Raw genomic sequence first — 21,393 nt, forward strand, 5'->3', positions numbered from 1 at the left:
AGGCCGAGGCAGGACACGCTTTGCCCAGCCATGGGAAATGACGACTCATCGTCAATATTACAAAAGCTAGAACCATCCCCAATATTCAATCTATCGGATAAAATCTTGACCGGACCAGAAATATCAGTGCTGCAGAAAGGACTTAGTTTTGTTCCATCAAGACCTACGGATTTCATCAAAATGAAATTAGAAATTATAGAATTCTGTCGGAAAATCCGACTAAAAACTTTTTTTATGGAGTCCCAAGAAATACTGACAGGAGAAGTCACCGGCTTGAGGAATAAATCATCTTTTTGCCCAGCAGGATTTAAAGTCCCTAAAGAAGTAGTGACATTCGAGAGAACCATTCTATCAGGGATTAAAGCCATGGAGTCAAAGAAGAAATACACAAATTACAACATTACTAAAGCAGAAAAAGAGGCACTTCAGACGCTAAAAAATGATAAATCACTAGTTATCAAACAGGCTGACAAGGGAGGGGCAGTGGTAGTCTGGGATGTCAATAAATATAAAAAGGACGTTCTACGACAATTGGATGACACAAGCTGCTACAAAAGAATTGGCAAGAATCCTACAAATGATTTACAAAATCAACTCTTCAGTATCATCCAAAAGGGATTCGACCAGGGTTTTGTGGGACAAAAAGAATTATTGTTCTTACAGAATAAAAACCCAAGGATACCAGTTTTTTACGTGCTGCCCAAACTTCATAAAAGCGAAAGTGACCCCCCTGGCCGACCTATAGTGTCCGGGTGTGACTCATTGATTGAACCTGTTGCAAAATATATAGATTTCTTCCTAAAACCGTTCATCGAAGAAGTTCCAGCCCACTTGAAGGACACTACGGCATTTCTTAACAGAATCGCTTCAGTCCAATTTGATGACTCTAAACAACTCTTAGTGACACTAGATGTCGTGTCTTTATATACACAAATTCCCCAAGAGCAGGCACTAGAAACACTGACTTTCTTTCTGGAGACAAGAGACCAACCAATGAGAGTTCCTACTGATTTTATTATGGAACTGGCAAAATTTGCATTACAAAGGAACTACTTTGCATTTGACTCGAAATTCTTTTATCAAATTCGAGGAGTAGCTATGGGCTGCCCATTTGCACCTGAATTGGCAGTCCTTTTTATGGGACTTTACGAAGAGAAGTTTGTATATAACAACAACCCTTATCTGGAGCATATTTCCAACTATATGCGTTACATTGATGACGTTTTCTTGATCTGGACTGGGACCCAAGAACTTTTTACCGAATTCGTGACATGGTTGAATTCAAGAACTGAGGACATCAAATTTAGCTGTTCCACATCCAACAAAACAATTAATTTTTTGGACGTCAAGGTGGTGGCATCAGAAGGCCACCTTGCTACAACTCTGTTTCGTAAGGAGACTGATAGAAACAAAGCCCTCCACTTTAGTAGCAATCACCCCCGCAGCCTTAGACAGAACCTACCGTTCGGCCAGTTTCTGCGGATTCGCACAAACTGTTCCAATAAAGAAAATTATTTCTATCATGCCAACCAATTGAAAGATCGTCTCTCACAGCGAGGCTATCCAAATAAATTATTGAAACATTCCCTCAAGAGAGCATGGTGGACACCGCGAGAGAATTTACTGGAGAAAAAGGTTAAACCTGCACTCAATAGATCTGTGTGTGTTACCACTTTTTGTCCGAATGTACACCATTTAAAGAAATTAATCTTATCAAATTGGCATTTGATTAAAGACCTACATGAAGATTTTGAAACACCTCCATTATTTGCTTTTCGCAAAGAAAAAAGTGTTGCGAATTATATTGTCCGGGCATCACTCCCATCGGAACAAGTTCCAACTTTGAGGACTATGTTGGGACTGTCCCCAGTCATTGGCCACCACAGGTGCGGAACATGCACTTGCTGTGACCAAACAATGGAAAATTCTGTTTTTACTTTTAATGAAATACATTGGAAGCACGATGTGTTCACGAACTGTAAGACTAGAAACGTAGTATACGGAGTGATGTGCCCGTGTCCGAGCCTATACATCGGCAAAACGACTCAAGAGATCAGACAAAGAATTACACAGCACAAATCTCGTGTACGCAGACAGGTGGTGAATGCCCCACTTGTGAATCACTGGATTACCAAAAATCATAAAGAAAATGAACTGAGATGGACGGTTTTGTCTAAAATTGAAAAAGATTCTCGAGGAGGAGACCTTGAAGCACGCTTGAGCCAAAGGGAGGCTCTCCTCATTATGAAATTGAATACTGCCACGGAGGGGTTAAATGAATTCTCTGAAATATTTAAACCTCTATGAAGACTTGGTGCCAAAAATGCAGCTGACCCTCGCGCCCTGCATCTGTAACTTCTACTTGATTGGGGGCTCGGTGTATTGAGGCTGTTCTGTTGTGAATAATTGGTTTTTAGCACCCGTATTTGGCGCTCACCTGGCGATTATATACCAAACACTCATGAGCCCGCAACTAAGACTTCAACACCCACAACTCCGGCCGTCGAACACGTGACTAACCAGGAAGTAATAGTCCCGGTCTGCACCATAGCGCCATTCGAATGCTATCACTCGAACGAGAAGGACGCATATGCGGAAAATAATTCCAATTGAGAGGTGAGAGTCACTCGTCCTACACACGCTGACAAGCGAGCAAGTTTGTCAAATAGGTGCCAATACTTATGCCCGCTTTATCTGGGGCTGTTTTCCAGGACTATTGAATACCTGGGAGCGAAGCAGCGGCTGCTGCAGATCACCCGATATACACGACTACTGAAACACGGGGTAAGCTCCTTCTGAATGCGTGAGGTAGCCAGTCATTAGTTTTCAAGTGGATTACTGAACGAGCAATAAATGTTTTTGTTCACAGGAGAGGATATTATTTAACGGCTCCACATGGATTAAACACATTTTGAGTGACAACATTGCCAGGAAATTCGTAGTTTATACGGTAAGCGTCTAAAAACACATGAGCAGCTGTAGGGTGACAAGAAAATATGTTAGAACTTTTTCTTGAAATTCCATTTTTCTTTCCTTTCCCAGTGAGTTGGGCCATGTGACGGATGATTTTGTTACATATGGATTCCGAATTAGTTTGGATCACTGAAGGTAGGAATTGTTGTATGGAGGGATTGCTGGTAGACCACTGGCTTATGGTCTATGAATAGAGGTAGTTTCATACTTGTTTTCTGTTGTTTTGATTGTAGAAATGTTGGTCCTGATGAGAACCTGCAAATAATCTTGGTTCGAAACGCGTCGACCGACCTGTCCCCTTGCCATCTAGAAGCCAACTTTATTAATAAGAAATTTTTTTTAGGATTACTGAAACTTGTAAAGTACTGGGCTACTTCAAATGTGATACTATATAATTGAAGGTGGCAAGGAATTTTCTGTTGTTTCTTTATAGAAGGATGAATGTGGTGTGAATGCTATAGGAATGTTAGATTGGCCAAATGTATAGATTTATGGCAAAAAAGTTGTTTATAAGTATTTTGTAAATATTTGTCTTCTAATGTAATGTTTTGTTGTCCACTTCTTTCAAATGCACACTTAATAATACTGTTCGAGAAAACAAATGAAGGTTTAAAAAAATTTGTTGCATACAAATAAATAGCAATCTTTAAAGCTTTATTTCATGTTTCTGTTCATGAGATTGTTCTACGAATTTATGAGGAACTAGTCCCAGCATTGGCAACTGTTTTGTTCTTTAAATGTAGAGGCTCAGCCTTGCTGAGTAAGAGCCAGGACCCAGTCTTGTTGTTTCGTTGCCTAACAGGCTTCGCAGGTGCGTCTCCAGAACAGCTCACCCGTCTGATTGTTATCACAGGTACTTTTGCTTTTTTCTATTTTGTCCCTCTATACCTCTAAGTCAGGAGTGACGCTGAAGCAAACTGAGGCCTTCTTAGCTCCCCCGCATTTGCCAGCTCTTTGCGATGCGAGTAGGGTTTATTTAGAATTGGACTTCACGGAGATGGAAGTGTTGGAAGCCATTTCAGTGCTACCCATATAGGAAATTCCCTACAGGGAATTATGAGTACCCTAGAGAATAATAAAATGGGTTAGGCAGAGCAAGTACACTTTTTGACACAAGCTTTACAGGAAGCGGTGGAATATAGCTTCCTTCGCGTCATCGCCAATAAGGTCACTATTACCCTCATTATGGAAGATATTAAGATACAAATGGACTGTTTTAGTTATCAACTTATATCGTTAATTAAGTGATCCTCCAACATATTCATAAGTCTCAGGTTGGCTTTGTACCAGGACTTTACTCACGCAACCATCTCACGACATTAGACCATCTATTATGGCACGCAAAAGGTGACAGAGACTCAAAATTGGATCTTTCACTAGTTGCCCAAAAATCATTTCACCGGGTGCAGTGGGCATATTTATTTAGAGTGATGGCTAAATAGGGCTGAGTGCTCAAAAGTACAAATGCAACCATGATTATTATGATTTTGGACATACTTCTATGTCTCATTACCATATTGCTTTTGCTTGCCTTTTCGGTTACATGTAGCTTAGCATTCATGTTTAATGGCACTACAGCTGTGACCTTATGGATTTTCAGGGAGCAGAATTATTTTTATGCACTCTTGTCTATTATCTCTGCTGGTTTCTTTTCCCGTCAGCGTCCCACTCATGTATACCTCCCAACTCCCCACTATCTTCCAATGCTTACGGTTTAGGCATTGTACCATTGGTATTCCATATACTTGTCCACAAGAACAGTGGTCCCAGTGAAACAGGACTTTGCCTTTTGTGTGTATGGACACACATTTCTGGTGTATTTTGAAAATATTTCGAATATACCCATAAAGAAAGGTTGGAAAAAAAGAAAACAGTAGTTATGGCTTTTTCACTGTAGAGATATGCATAACAATAAAATTTTACTTTTAAATACCACGCACCCTTCGTTATCAGCGATTTATTAATATTTTAAAGGAAGGGTTTGACCTGTCAAAAGGGGTTAATTTGAAATGTCAAATTTGCAGTTTAAAACTGCATAGCCAGGCTACAATGGTAGGCCTGCAGTCACTTTTGCACTGTCGTTGCAGTGGGTGGCACAATGGGTGCTGCAGCCCGCTAGTCTGGGTACACTGAGTACTACATACTAGTGGGGTTATTTACATGCCCATTGTTCTGCCAGTGCGTCACTTTTATTGATTCATCGGCAGCGCAATGGACTTCCCCATATTTACAAGGCTATATAATGTCACCCTGCGTGACTTTTCATGGCCTTGTAAATATGTTTCCCTTTCACGCATGACTCTGTGTGAAAGAGGCATTCCATGGGTGTTGCTGTGGGTGTTCCCATGCAACATCCATGGAACTTGATGCATTCCAAGATTTACAGCATTTTGTAAACCTAGGAATGCGTCAGAACCCCCAGGGGAGGCGTAAGAAGGTGCAAAGAGGTTAAATACTTTTATTTCTCCTTGTTTTTTCATCTTTCTATAAAGAGGAAAATGCCTTTAATGATTGTTTTTGTGCAGGAAGGTTTCCCTTCCTGCACAAAAAAATTATCCCCTCAGCGCAAGCACCCTTGCAAAATGACTCAAGGGTGTCTGCCCAGGCTTCACGGCTAGGGTTTGTGTGCAGGGGAGGACAGGAATGGACTGTATCTTGTAAATGCGATATATCCCTGCCATTTTATTTTGATACTGTGCATCAACATATTGTAAATGAGGCCCTACGGACATATAGGGAAGTTAAATATGCCACATAGTTGTATACCAATTTCATCATGATGAAAGGTGGAGCACATGTACTTTACCCCTGGTTAGTAGGGGTAAAGTGCACAGAGTTCAACAAACAGCGAAAAACGTCAGGGCAAAAAGCTATGGGTCCACAGTGCAAAAGATCTTCATTTCCAACAGAGTCTTGTCGTATGTTGCAAATCATTTCATTAATCTGTAATCCAGTAAATTGTTTTTAAAGTGATACTGTGATTGGCATCAAGTTAGGGAGCAAGGGGCTTGGCTTGATGAAGTTAGGGAATGCTTTTGCATAGGTCCACTGCCTCTGGAAATGCTCTATGTGGAAAATATTAAGCACCTTCAAGCATCTTGTCTGGTAGACCTTTCAGAGAAATTAAGTGAGGCTACGAGCAAGCCATAGTATTTGCACAAATGTCAAGAGTTATAAGATCAGCAATAGTTTACTTACTCCATGCCTATGTTTGTTTTCAGCTGACATTATTGCGGGCCCAGGACATAAAGCATGAATTAAACAAGACAAGAGGTGTGTGCAATGAAACCATGTTAGATTTGTGGAAGGAGTGCAGGCCTTGCCTGAAGCACACATGCATCACCTACTACGCCAAGGTCTGCGGTAGCGGGCAAAGCGCTTTTGCTGAACAGGTCAGTACAATCACACTGTGGTTCAATGATACACACACAAATGAGCAGAAGGCCTTTTTTAGTACCTGGTAGCTTGGCTTTGTCCAACATGAGATGTCAGAAAAACAATTGAGGTGCAGGTCATCTTTGTCCTTGTCATTTTGCTCTCATAGTCAACTCTTGGACCTTGTGCGGGAAAGGGTGGGGAATCTAACACACCAGCTTAGTAGCAGTACCCCGGAATGCTTTATTTATTGGCTGTAGTAATGCAGAATCAGTATTTTCACATACCAAATTCACCAGGTTTCTCCAAGCCTTCTTCCCCAGGTAAATTTCAGCAGATTGGCTCTACCAGAATATATCAGGGGGAAACTGCAGGAGTACTTTACTGTTGAAACGTCTGTCTGCATAAGGATCTGATATATTGAATTTAGCCCTGAACTTGTAATCAGGCCCTAAGAAAAGCTTGAAGGCCCAGCTGATAGAAAGTAAACCAATGCAGTTTGAGTGCCTGGAAGGTGGCAACATTTGCACTGCAGCTGCACTACTGAGTAAAAAGGACAGACTGTTGCATCTATTCACCAGGTCCTTCTAGAAACAATACAGAGACTACTTGTGTGCTTGTATACAGCTCTGTGCAAATGGTAGGAAGTGCTGTATCAGTATTGCAGAACATTTGCAGCATCATTTCAGATTTAGACAAATGGAGTGCTGCTGCTTTTGATCACAAAAGATAATTTGAGTGAAAACTACTAGCAAACCCTGTTCAACCCAACATGCATAAACATTTGGTACAGCATGTGTTCATGAAAACCCAAAATTCAGAGGTAATACCATGAAGGGCTTTAACCCTGGATTTTGCACATAACTGTAAATAAGCCCAGTTGATTTAATTTCTAACCCATCCTATCTGTCAGGCTTTTTCGACTCATGTTATTGATTTTTGGATGGTATACTCTCCCCACTCTTTTTGTGAATACGTGCATCCTTATTTTACTCCTGAACTCCTCTCTCTAACACAACATTCCATTTTGTCCCAATATACTAGAACCACACCTATACTGATTATTTTGTTACCCTATGACTTCTTGAAACATTTCTGAGTCTTCTTTGATTAGGGGGTTGGCCCACCTTCATTGGCCACTGCGTTTATCGTTGTTCTCTTTTTAGTACATTTTGCTAGCACATCCATATGTCATTGAGTTGAGGTAAGTAGTGGCAAGGTTGTTTGTATCTGAGCCTCTTTCTTACAGTATTAAGAATTAGGGTATGAGGTTATGTACTTTGTATATTTGTTAGACCTGGCATCCTTGCATGGTACTCCCATCATTTTTTTCCTTCAATCCTCCTGTTTTGCTGATCGTTTTTGCTGGCTTTAGGTCTCAGCGCACTCTACCACTTCTAACCAGTGCTAAAGTGCTTGCACCCTCTCCTTGAAACATGGATTGGCTTACACCCAATTGGCTATTTAATTTACTTGCAAGTCTCTAGTAAAGTGGTGCTACAGGTGCCTGGGGCTGTTCAATTAAATGCTACTAGTGGGCCTGTAGCTCTAATTGTGCCACCTACATAAGTAAACATGTCTCAGGACTGCCATTGCACCCTGTGTGTATCCATTTAAAGTGCCATATCAAGCTGGCAAAATAAACCTTTTCCCAGGCCCAAACCACATTTTTTATACATATAAGTCACCTCACGGGTAGGCCCAGAAGAGCCCAGCGGTCAGAGTGCAGTGTGTTTAAAAAGTACTACCATCAAACCACAAGAGCCATGGACGGTCTCCTCCAATAAAAATAAATCCTATTTCACACCAAAAGCCACCTGAGTGAGATTTATTTACAACATATTATTTTATAAATGCTAGTCTTTTCCTCAGCAGACAAAAAACGTTTGATGGGATTTCCTCATGCTTCTACCAGGTGTTATGCTTCATCATAGGACACCCCCACACTCTCCAAAAACTTTGGTTTGATTGAGAGCGGGCCTACACCGGACATCAGGAAGGCACTTATTTTGTCCTAGGATCCATGAAATAAATTAAAAACCAATGTGGTATCCCAGTAGGGTTTTTACTTCCTACGGTACCACTTGGCATTACAAATTAGGTGGTATCAGGGAATAAGTACTTCAAACCCACTATAATGTCAACATGTTTCCGCCTAGCAGGTCAACAGAGTCCATGGCATTTATCAGGACAGATGTCGGATCCACTGAAAGTATATACTTTAGTATACACTAATAAAATAGTGGCATATTCTTGCCACCACCTACAGTTCATAGGTTCCCAGGTTACCTGGAAAACAATAACAAAATGTGTGTGTTATAAATCAGTACTTCCACTGACTGATAATACTGGATCTAAAGTCCCTCACTGTCATTTAGGAACATTGCATGCGATGTAAACACTGCACTTATGTATCACACTCATACTATATTGTGTAGTTCATGCTGTGAGAACCATGAAACATGTTGATATTATGGTGGGGTTGGAGTACTTATTCCCCCGATAGTCCACAATATTAATACCAAGTAGTGTCTTACGAAGTAAAAACCATACTGGGATACCACATTGTTTTTACATTTATTTCACGGACCCTAGGCCAGAAGAAAATGCCTCCCTGATCTCAGGGTCTAGAACCGCTCTTCAACAAACCAATGTTTTTGGAGAGTGTGGGGGTATCCTATAATGAAGCATGATATTTAAAAAGTACAACGTATACTTTCAAGTTTAATACGCCTAGTAGTGGAAAACTCCTAAATTCGTTTTTTACTGCTGCAAGGCCTCCCTCTCCATTGGATAACATTGCGGTTGCCTTCCTACATTTAATAAGCTGTAACTTCCAATTGAGAGCAGGCAAAACGTTTGAGTTTGGTGTCTAAATAATTGTAATTTAAAGCCATCTTGAATTGTGAAATTGGATTTTTAATCACAATTCTGAAAATTCTGCTTTTAGAAAGCTGCCATTTTATTGCCCTAACTATTTGGTACCGTCAGCGTAATCGTGGTTCACATCACTAGGTGTAGCTAGCAGTTGGTCTTTGTGCATTTCTCCCAGACAGTGAGACAAAGGGAAGAATGGCATTGGCAGGATGAGTCACTCTGAGTTAAGGAGTGCGGGAGCTGTCACCTACCTGACATGCACATCACAAAGGCTCTGCCTATGCATGCTCACAAAGGGGTTGACACAGGTCTATTGTAACCCCAGACAAGCTGGGGCTAGGACAGCGAGAAAAGGGATGTCTGACACCTCAGGGTGGTGGAAACCGCTATAAGCTTCCTCCGTGGCACTAGATATAAATGTTGGACCTGAGACCACAACTCTTAAGGATACTTCTAGACCGGCAAACCATACCAGGAAGAAGAACTGCTGTGATACTGAAAGAACTACCACTCTGCTGGACTGCTGCTCCCGATGCCTGCTGCCGTGCTGCCCTCCTGCCTGGGTGAGAAGGACTAGACCTGCAACTGTTGAACCCAAGATTTCAGAGTATCTCCAAGAGCAAGTTGGCTGGCCTCCTGTCTCGATATTCTGGGACAGAAGGTTCCAACAACCTTGAAATCAGTACCTGGACTCTGCCAGTTCTGAGTCCTACCCTGTCAACTTACGCCACCCCAGTCCTGGAACCTTGAAAGTGGGCCTGAAGGTGCTCTGCCAGCTTATCTGTGGTTTCAGCAGAACGAACACTTCTCCTCTATTTTGTGGCACAACCCAGAGCAGAACCTACATATTGCCTCTGCTGTGTGGATTCCCCTGATGCAAGGACTTTGTATCCCGCCCACAGCCACCCAGAAAGTGCCACTGTGCAATGCATCTTTGACACAGGATGCCCTCTTCAGCGACATCCTCGACAACAACACAGGACTCTGCATCGCACACCCCACAGCTTCTGTGGAACCAGCCGGTGCGTGGTGCATCTCGAGGCACCAAATTGCATTGCAAGCCCCTTTTCAATTGCATCCACGATGATGACACAGGTCCTCACATGGCAGCTTCGCAGCTCCTAGGAATCTCTGTTGCGCAGCGCATCCTCAACATTGGACTCCTCGACGCTCCGCAACCAGGATTGAAGGTATTCTTGTTCAGTGGGCCTAACTGGGTCCCTGGAACCTGCCCACACTCCATCAAGGTCAACCTGAACTTGTGACTTGCTCTAGTGTGACCAGAAATCCACAGTTGGAATTTTGTGCTTTTTGGCGCTCTCTATACTTACATCTTTATAATTTTATATCTCCAGTTCTACTGATTAGATTTTTGTCATGGGATTTTTCTTGTGTTGTGTTTTCACTTTATTACTACTTGAGTTTGAAGTGCTGTGTAAATACTTTACAGATTGCATCTAAATGAACTCAGGTAAATTTGGGGTTTGCTTGTGCCTCACCTTGACAAGGTTTGCCGTTCCGGCTTGAGTAGGGTTTCAGCCCCTTCAATCAATAACCCGATTTCTTACAATATGCTTTCTATAATTTTTAGAAATGAAGGCGTCCAGAATGTGAGTGATCAGACCATATAACACTGATAGGGTTTAGTGTTTCAATCTGACGAGTCTTGAAGATTTATGGTGAAACCCTGGGTTGTTACCGTGTATGTTGCTTTATGTCATTGCCAATCAGGAATGAGAAGATCCAGCTGGTGTGTTGAGTTGTCCCCAGAGTGAAGGTTAATGTCTGCAAAGAAGATGAACCTCTCTCATGTGGAATTGAAATGGATGGCCTTATTGCTACAGTAAGGTTTTGAAAGTTTATTAGGAATCGTAGTAGTTCATAATGAATAGTTAATGAAAAGGTTAATACATTGTTCCCTATTTGTTAACAAAAGAGTGAGGTTTGTAGAACGTGGTGCCCACTCTGGATGTTACTGCAAGGTAGAAGGTAGTGCAAATGGTTTGCGTGATAGGGTTGAACTAGGTGTGAATTAGTATCAAAATATGGTGGCTATTGATATGTCACATAGAAGTCTTGGCGGGGGTTAGGGTTGAGTCATTAATGAGTAGATCCTGAAAGGCATGTTACTTCATTACAGTGAATTCAATGAGCTATGACAAGGCTGGGGCATAAACAAATTGAAGGAATTACTATCCCTTACCTGAGCAGGATATACATGTGGTCAGGGGCCTCCATATTCATAAACCCTCTGAAGGCTTGGAGCAGATGATTGATGTGTCTGTTGACCCTGCTGAACAAGTAATACATCCAAAACAATGTTGGTAGAACAACAGTGCTATACAATCACATGCTGCCTTCATATGTCTGTGCATGCCAGGTGTCAAACTGTTTCTGATTGCAAGCGTTTTCACACTGTGATGCCAAACCCCCGCGGGTGGCCATCCCTGCTGCTCACTCATCCATAGATGACCCACCACAAACACTCACCCCCTCCCCTGTTTGTTATGGATTTTCAATCCTGCAGGACTTCTGTGGGATCTTGGCTGCCCTTTGAGCAGGTGCCTAGGCCCAAGCCCATACTTACCTGGATCGGTCCTCCGGCCGGTTAAGGCCCTTTCAGACCTAGTACCTCACCTGAGGCTCCCCGCCTCTCCGCTGCTGCTCTCTCTCTTCTCCTCTGTCTTCTTTCTCTCCTGGACCACTGGCTTCCTCATAGTCTCACTTCTCACTATTGTGACTTATCTCCTCCGCTTTCATCCTCAACGGATCATTTTCATATTCCGCTGTCTCACTTTTTGTGCTTTTTCCTATCCTGTTTTTAGACTCAGTGCCACTTTCATATTCTGCTATTTTAGCAATTTGTCCCCTTTCTCTCTCAAGTTTAGCCTTTTACTGCCACTTTCACACTCCTATGTCTCACTTTTTAAGCTATTTTCCTCGTCCGTTCTTAGCCTCTTTGTGCCACTTTCCCTTCTCCGCCTCCCCGCTCTTTTCAGCCTTTTTTGCCGCTCTCTCCACCGCACTTGTTTTCCACTTTTGCTCCCGTCTTCCCTTGTGCCTGCCTCTTGCACCCTCTTCCTGCCCCTCCTTCCACCTCCCCCCACTCCTTATCTGCTCTCCAGTGCTAGCTAGCCCCGTGCTCTACCCTCTTCCAGAGTCTACTTAATGGCATGCTGCTGGAGTGCCAAAGGCAATCCCAATTCCACTCTTCCGCACCTGGACTGCGCTCAACACCACAATCCCTGATCTGATCAACCCTCACTGTTTCACTGAAGCGATCCTCCCCTCTCTGGACCTGGGCCACTACTCCTCCCGCTGCTGCCACGCCACACCACATTATGACAATTCACATGCACCCACTGCTGCTACAAGTTGTTAGTGTGTGGGGGACATGTGTGGGAAAGCACACCCACACATGCACCAACATATTCACCTCCCACTCGGGCTAATGCCACACAACACACCAAACACAAACCACACCAGCCACTTGCATGCATTTTTTTCAACACCTGCTCTATCGTCGAACGTGCAACCCAGGTCTGGTATCTCCTCACAGAACGTGCTCCAGACCTTCTCTTCCTTACGGAAACTTGGCTCAACCCCAGTTCAGCACCCAACATCACTGTGAGCATCCCAATGAGCTGCAAGAGCATGTAATAGGAGCACCTTAATGAGCCAGAAGGAGTATTTGCAATCATGCACAATGGCTCCATCAAATGCTCTACATCCACGGACATCAACACCCCCTTCCTGGAACACATGAACTTCATATTACAAATGGAAGACAGCCTGACATGGAACTGCACCCTTGCATACAGACCACCAGGAACACACTTCAGCAACTGCATTACTGACTTCATCACTCCCTTCCCCATCGACTTCAAGGACTTGATGCTTCTTGGAGACCTCAACTTTCCTCTCCCCAGCTCAACAGACCTTCTTGAAAGCCTGAACAACATAGGACTCACCCAGCTCGACACAGACCCTACACACATCACAGGACATCCTCTAGATTCAATCTTTGCCACCAGCAACAGGATCATGTACAACTCTTCCTCATCACTCGCATAGACCGACCACTCCATCATACACTTCCAAAAACCACACTATAAGTTAATGCCCCCACCAGCACCAACCTACCCAGACAGATCTGGAGCAAAGTAACAGAGGCAGACTGGCTCAGAGTCCTTGAAACAGACTAACCCAACACCACCAACAACAACCTCGACAAGGACATTACCAACTTCAAAGAATGGACCGAGAACTGCGCAGACTTCCTTGCACCCTTCAAAAACAACACACAAAGAAGAACCAACAAAACAAGCAAGCTGGTATACAGATGACCACAGGAGTCTAGACACTACTTGAAGCAGCTAGAAAGAAAATGGAAACATTGGCCGACCCAAGTGAGCAGAGCAACTTCCAATCCATCTCTCTGCTACCATACCCAGCCAAAGTAATGGAGAGGGCCAACATCAAACAACTCATCAGTCACCTTTAATTCCTCGACCTTCTGGACCACATTCAATCATGCCACAGACAACATCAGCACCATACTGGACCATGGTGAAACTATAGCCCTCATCCTATTTGACCTTTCTGCAGCCTTTGATTCAGTCTCCCACTACACCTCGTCAGAAGACTGCATGACAAAGGCATCCAATGACCGGCCATCAACTAGAGAGACTCCTTCCTCAAAGGAAGAACATAGCCAGTCAGACTACCACCATACACATCTGAAATCAAGAATCTGATCTTCGGAGTCCCTCAAGGTTCATCTCTCAGCAACACCCCGTTCAACACCTACACGGGTCCGCTAGCCAACATCATCATCGGATGTTGTTGGATGAGCCAATATCATCAGATTCCAAGGGATCACCATCACATACTACACCAATAACACCCAACTCATCCTTTCTCTGGTCGACAAGTCCACCACCACCCCCAGAATCAAATTCTCCAACTGTATGATAAATGTAGCAAACTGAAAGAGATCTAATTGCCTGACACTCAACTCCAACAAGATGAAATGTATGATCTTTGGGAACAAAAACTCTCTGTGGTACTCCACCTGGTGGCTATCAGAGCTTGGACATAATCCCACACCATCTAGCCATGCCAGAAACCTAGAAATAATCCTGGACGACAAGCTCAACATGCCAGTGCAGGTGGACTCAGTCAGCTTTTGCTGTTACCACATTTTTTGCATGCTCTGTAAGGTGAGATGAGCTGGAAAATGTTAGAAAAATAAGGCTTTTTGATTTGCAATCTCTGTGTCCATCAAGTCTAGTCCCTCTGTTAAATAGTATTCAAATTCATCAGATCTTAATGTTTTGTTGATATTTTTCAACCACTGTTCAGCAGCCATACCATTATGCCTATTATCTAGCCCTCAGATCTTGATTATAATAATAATTCTTTCTTTGTTCGGTTTATCACAAGGAAAACCATAAAAGGAGCAATCAATAATACAATTTATATGATATACAGAATACAGGTTATATAATAATTTGTAAGAACGTTCATACAAAAGCAGTATACAATGAATATAAGCAGACATATTAAAATAGTAAGAAATTTCATCGTTGTTATATGTGCAAACAGATGTTTTAGAGATTTTTTCTATGATTCATAATGCATTTTAGAAAATTAAGAACTGCATAACAAACATCTTCGGTCTCTAACATTTGCAGTCGAAGGAATGCTGGTCGACATTGTCTAAGGCCCCACCGCCTAAATGTGGGGAGTAACCAACTTTTTCTGTGTGGATGGTAAAATTTACAGAACATGATCACATGTATATTAGTCTGAATAGATTTCCCGTCGCAGGGACATGGGGGCAAACTTAGTTCCCAGCCTTTATTCAGAGGGAAAGCGACCAATCTAAAGAAGGTATCCAGTCTGAATCTGGTCATCAGCATTTTCTCGTATGTTTTAATCTGCAAGGTTAAATACGGTTGAATACCATATGTTGTCTACACCAGATTCGCATGGATGACTGACGGTTTTGATGCCTCAGATGTCTGTCTCATTATTTCTAAGTGATGAAGGGCTTGTTGCTTCAGGCCCTTCTTCGACATGCCAGCTATAGACTCGGGTTGCAGATAATAGTTCTCAAGGCCAAGGTCTTTGAAAAAGTTTCTAATATAACAAAGCCACTTTACCTTTGAGGACTGATCAAGCGACATTGTGTCAGCCACAATTGACTGAGTTAGCGCATTTTTATCAGATGACCAAATGCGCCGCCACAACACCAGTGGTTGAATTTTGAGTAGGTCCTCTAAGTAGGGAATTCCCAATTTCATGTGGGAGGCGTAAGTTGACGTGCCTCTTGGTGTGGCTAAAAGAAATCTTAAGAAGGTATTTTCAATTACCTGGAGGGCTCTGATGTCCGTGTGACCCCACACTCCCGCTCCATAAAGGGCGATGGCCTGACACTTGGCGTTATAGATTTTAAATAACTCCATTGGGGCCCTCCTCCCCAGCTTCTGTGAGAAACTCTCTAGGGCCGCTATCGATCTTTTAAACAGATGGCATCTTGTCTCCACTGCCGGTTTCCATGTCAACCTGTCATCTATCATTATCCCGAGGTATGGATACTGGGCAGTGGTCTCAAGTTTTTGATTATCGAGATATATCTTTTTTGCGCTTTTTTTCACGCCCCCTGAGATCATGACAAACGTTTTTTTTACGTTCACTTTTAGGTCGAGGCTACTCATAAAGGTTGTATATCTATTCAGGGAGCTCTGGAGTACGCGCGGGGTTCGCGCCAGGATGACGGCATCGTCCGCGTAGATCTTGATTATGAATGGGCATGTTATGATATTAAAATATAGATATATTACAGTTGATATGCCCATTCTGGCCTGTTCGACTTCTTTCTGCTCACAGAATTGAAACTCCTCTTTGGTGTGTCCATTAACTATTGCTAGAGCATTAACAACAATCTAAACTATATTGGACTGGAGCCCCTCTTCCAATAGCCATCCAATACTATTTGATCAGAAGAACGTTTATTCCTTGGTTCCAACCATCCTCACTAGAATCAGCCTTGACAAAAACCTACAAAGACCAAAGTCAAGAAATTAAAAAGGGCTGGACAGTGAAGATAAAGAAAGTTGATATAAACATGGAACATAATCCAGGTGAAAATGATCGACTCTAGTTTACTGCAAATCATACTACAAGGACAGCCTTTATAATTGCAGACTCTTTAATGATCTGTTCTCAAATTGTGTAACCAATTAACAACAGCCGAGCATCTTCTGGTTTCTGGTAGAAATGCTTTATGAAAAATGTCATTCAAGATGGAGGGATCCCAGACAAAAGAAAAGATGGCGTGCCCTAGGAAGCACCTACTTGGACCACAAGAATATAATACTAGGAAAACTCCCTCCAAAAATGAACCCCTAAATGTGACTACATCTGCACCCTCACATTATAAAACGTTTACAAAAGGTATCCAAATTCTATTTGAAATTAAGTGTTTTTAAATTTGAATTTTTTAATATACTAATATGTTTTTATTATATATGTCATTTTTAATCTCTGGGTTGTAATGCCATCTTCTAGATGACTCTGATTAAATCCAGATAAGTCAATGTTTTAAATGCTCCGTGGCTAAATTAGGTACAGTGTTATGTTACCTAGGTGGTTCTTGGATACAAACTACAAACACTAGTCAATGTAACTTATCTTTAATGAATAGTATTATTTAGGGCAAGATTTAAGTGGATCATAATATAATGAAGGGATGTTGCATCTCCCGGTGCAACTTTTCACATGTTTTTTTTCAGTAAATCTTTTTATTGACTGCTTTAACAGACAAGTGTTCGAACACCATCATTTCCCCATGAAGCATAGTACACAACTCATATTAAGCAGCCCTCAACTAGTGTAGAAACCTCAGCTAAACATAACCCCCCTCCCCATCCAAAATCAAGAACAGGCAGCTAGCTGCTATCATTCAGCCATTTAACAGCATCAAGAACACCCCTCCGAAATCTAAATTCAACATCCACTTTGAAACCTACTGCAGGGGCGGTTAAGTTTCTCTCCACTCTTCCATAGTCTACCTCCATAGTCTACCACTCTTAGGCTCCGTCCTCTACTGTATTCCACGGGTGCTATATTTTTTAAAATTTCAGAGGACTGACCTGGGGTTTGCACACCAACTACTCTGACCTCATGCATCAATCCTGATTCCTTTCCCATTCCTGCAGTTTGAGGGCTATGGGGCTTCCCCGTTTCCAAGCAATGCCCTGCCACGGCCAGAGTCATATTGCAGAAGAGTAGCGTATACCTTTCTAGTGTTTGCTCATCTCAGATACCTAGTGGACTCAATTGAGGCGTGAACTGAATCTGGACCTCCATCAACAGCTCTTATGGTGTCCTCTAGAGGGCTTACAAAAAACATAGGCACTTATATCATTTTGGACTGCTCTGCCTATCAATGGCAACAGCAGTGAGCATCAATGGCCCGCATCTCTCTTGTAGGTCTCCAAGTTCTCCCGGTCATAAAGCAACTTGACCCACCCCTTTAACCCCTTCAGCGCTGATGACAAAGCCAGCTCGTCATGGGCGTTACCTGCGCTGTGCGCATGACGAGCTGGCTTTGTCACGATACGTGCTTTTTTAAAATTTCAGCGCACAGCTGGAAAACCCGCTAGCGCGGTAGAGGTTAAGGAGCGGCCAAAACCCATCTTCCCTAAGACTGCCCACAAATATGGCCACTTAGAGTCAAATGCTTTTCTGCATCCAACAACAGGAGCACCACCGCTCTCAAATTCTGCTCCTGTGTGCCAGGCATCTGAGAATATAACAGGTTGCTCTATGGGGCATAAAACCAACTGATCTGAGGCCACCTGGGATTCCACCAAATTCATCATTTTCAAATGGAGCAATTAGAGGTTATGAGTGAATAGAGAGGCACTGTGTCAGCAAAGGTAATTACAGAATTGGTGAGCCAAAAAGAAAGACAAACTAATCAAAGGATATCACAATCTGAGTTTGATAATGTCGCAGCATCAATGATCAGGGCGGAGGACCTACATCTGACCTGATGCAGCGTTTCCCTTGTTATCTTGATCGCCTTTGTGTAAGCAAATGTAATTTCTCAGCCCCTGACGTGGAGCCTAATGGGGTCTCTCTCGGGGTCTCCCGGCTTCTCCGCTGTCTGGGGGCAGTATACCCAATAGGGACGCCGCCTATGCCACATCGTACAATTGACAGTTGTTCCAGGTATTATCTTATTCTTTGTTGAACTCTTATATTTGTAACCGTTCTTGTTCTGGGAGTCCTATTTGATATGTGTTCTGTTTAGTATTTCTATTTGACACATGCAACTGTGTCAAACACATGCAACTGTTATCGTCCTTTCCCTCAATTGTAAAGCGCTCTGATATCCCTCGGGATCATGTTCGCACTATATAAAACTTTATAAATAAATAAATAGTATTTATTTTGTTAGTCGAATGTGAGGCCGAAGGGGGAAATCCATCTGTATTTAATGTGATCATGGAGCAGTTTGTCTGTTGTTGCAGTGATTCTGCACAAACACAGAACTATGCAGAGGATTATGGTACCTTAGTGCACAGGGACTGAGTCAACCTACCACCTTAGTAACTATGAGCCCAGGACCGACTAGCTAAGGTGTCTCACTTGCTCTTCTACTCACTCATAGAGAAACAAATGATTAGACACCCCAGAACACAACACTCCCATCTCTCGCAGGAATCGAGGTTGCACGACACACACCCTTTCGCTCGCAGTCTTGTACATGTCTACAATAAGATCTGACAGAAACACAAATAAGTTTAAAATATTTATTTTAACTAAAGTAATCTAATGTGCAGTATATGTCCCACAATAAGCAAGAAAACGCATAACACAAAGATGGTAAGCATTGTAATTAGTCCATAAGTCATAGAAGGAGCTGTCATTATGAAAATACAGTATAGCCTAACCTCCCTCCCCTTGAATAGAAGCCGAATGATTACATATTAGAAGATCTCTAGGCATTATCTGCAGACCCCATACCTCAGTCTATAGATGGTAGAGAGGTGCTGTCTTGTTCTACTCCCTGCTCATCTCCCTGGATAGGAACCGATCAGTGCCCTCCCCTCTGCCACAGCGCACCACGTGTGTCGAAATGTCGCATCCAAGCACCTGACAAACCAGCACAAAGACATCGCCTGGATGGCCAGTCAAGCAGGACTGCCCGTGAGAACCTTCATGCACGCAAGAGGACTCAACCGATACAAGTCCTACCCGAGAGGGTGCACCGTGGATGAGACGACATACCACCTCTTCTGGGAGTGCATGTACGCACCGGACCTATTGAAGGCCCTAGGCACGCATCTTAGGGCCTGGATACCTATTTCATGCATCAACGCGGACTCTGTGATGTATGGGAGACACATGAACTAGGTGACCTCCATGGTCGCTGGAGTCTCCTGTGCTGTTTTAAAGATATTCTTCTGTTTTCCAGAAACCACTTGGTAGTAGGGAAGGAGACCCTGGTGTGCGTAAGATGAACCACAGCCTCCTGCGTGACAACGCTGCACTGAACGGATCAGATGAAGACGACAACGGCGACTGAGGGTCCTCTCCAAGTGTCTGATACCCATTTGTGTATTCCAATGAGACCAAAGTACATGCTCCTAACAGCTGCATCGGTATGTTTTGTCTATGTTTTAGACAACCTTGCTCGCAATGTTCAGACTAAAACCCAGGAACCTGCAGAGTGTGAACACAGCGATAGGTTCTCATGTGAAAACAGCAATGGTGTGAGTGTGAACAGAATAGGGAACATGGTGGCTAACAGTTCCGGGCGGAAGCTCTCTGTTGGGATTGTAAAGTGCTGAATGCGATGTCACAACGCAATTTAGTTCAAATTACTCCATTTCAGGGGCGACGGAGAATAAAAGCTTGAAAAAGGAATTTGAACTTAAAATAAGTTACGCTTTCGAAAGTTCTTGCAGACGATGGAGCTCATGCGAGGAGTTCGGGAGACACAGCATTGTCGGAGGTGGGCCGTAGAGGAGCAGATCCCGAAAGGCTCTGTGAGGTAGACGGAGGCTGCTGTCAGAGAGAAGCAGAGCAGAATAGCCGTAGGGGAAAATATGCCTTCGGGGAGATAACTGTTTCACTACTGCGGGTGCACGGAGGAACCAGAGTCAATGTCAGTCAGTGAGAGAGGCTGAACGCAATAGTGGAGGTAAAAAGGAAACAAGGCAAGACAGTATCCCACTTTTCAGGAGGTACTCGGGCCGGAGGGGGTAGCGCGTATGACTCAGGTAAGTGCCCGGGGAAGAAAAAGCAACGCATGGGCCCCGGTTAATCTGGACAAGGGGAAGGAGGGAGGAGACCTGAGGGCTCAGGAGAGTCAGTAGAGGGTTACATCAACTCCTCAGCAGAGGGAGGGGTGTGTGAAACAGGGGATAAGCTATTGCCCACGCACTAGGAACTTGGGCATATTACCCCACCCCTGCTACCACTCTGAATACAAATCCGTCTCCCTTGCCAGTCCATACCTCCCAGAACCAGAAGGGCAAACTTACCAAACCTCCAATACCACCATTATCAGCCTCAGCCCCATTCAGGGATAAGGGCAAGGGTCAAAGGCCTAAAATCACCCCCTCATTGCGCTCCTTTTTTAAGGTGGAAGGTACATTTTCTTCCCCTCTCTGTAAACTGGTATTGGTGACTCAAGAGTCCTGGAAAAAATCCTTGACATGGCTTTGGAAGCAAGTGGTGGGGGACTTACGGGGGTAGAGGCAGATATTACGTTGAGCAACAGGTTTCAAATATTGGGAATGAAAGATCAGGAAGAAACAACAGCCCCGAACCACAAGGGAACAGGATTCTGCACAGAGTCAAAGCCAGAGTCAACATCAGAGCCTAAATCAAAGTAATACTAACATTTCATCCAGTCACAAATTCATAAGGAGGCTGCGTCAAATTCAGGAATGGAACAGTTGATGGAGTCTATGTTCCTAGAGATGAGAGAGAAGTTTGCTATTTCCAAGAAGAACCAGGGCAAGATCCAGGAGTCGTGTGAGGCATTGCAGGATAAAATGAACTTTCTGATGAGCTGAGTGGCGTGGTTGAGGCATCATTAATGGTACTTGGCAAAGCAGTTGAGGGGAATCGGGAGGAAATAAA

At 43.3% G+C, this 21,393-nt stretch overlaps 1 protein-coding gene across 1 annotated transcript in view; it reads left to right on the forward strand.

The window, feature by feature from the left end:
* LOC144761982 (clusterin-like) overlaps positions 1-21,393 on the forward strand; it is a 416,511-nt gene that overhangs the window by 126,416 nt on the left and 268,702 nt on the right. The window contains exon 4 of the mRNA XM_078647148.1: positions 6,195-6,365. Coding sequence (XP_078503274.1) covers positions 6,195-6,365 — 171 coding nt within the window. The remainder of the gene's footprint in view (positions 1-6,194; positions 6,366-21,393) is intronic.

Source organism: Lissotriton helveticus, chromosome 6, assembly GCF_964261635.1.
Source record: "Lissotriton helveticus chromosome 6, aLisHel1.1, whole genome shotgun sequence".
NCBI classification, from domain to species: Eukaryota; Metazoa; Chordata; class Amphibia; order Caudata; family Salamandridae; genus Lissotriton; species Lissotriton helveticus.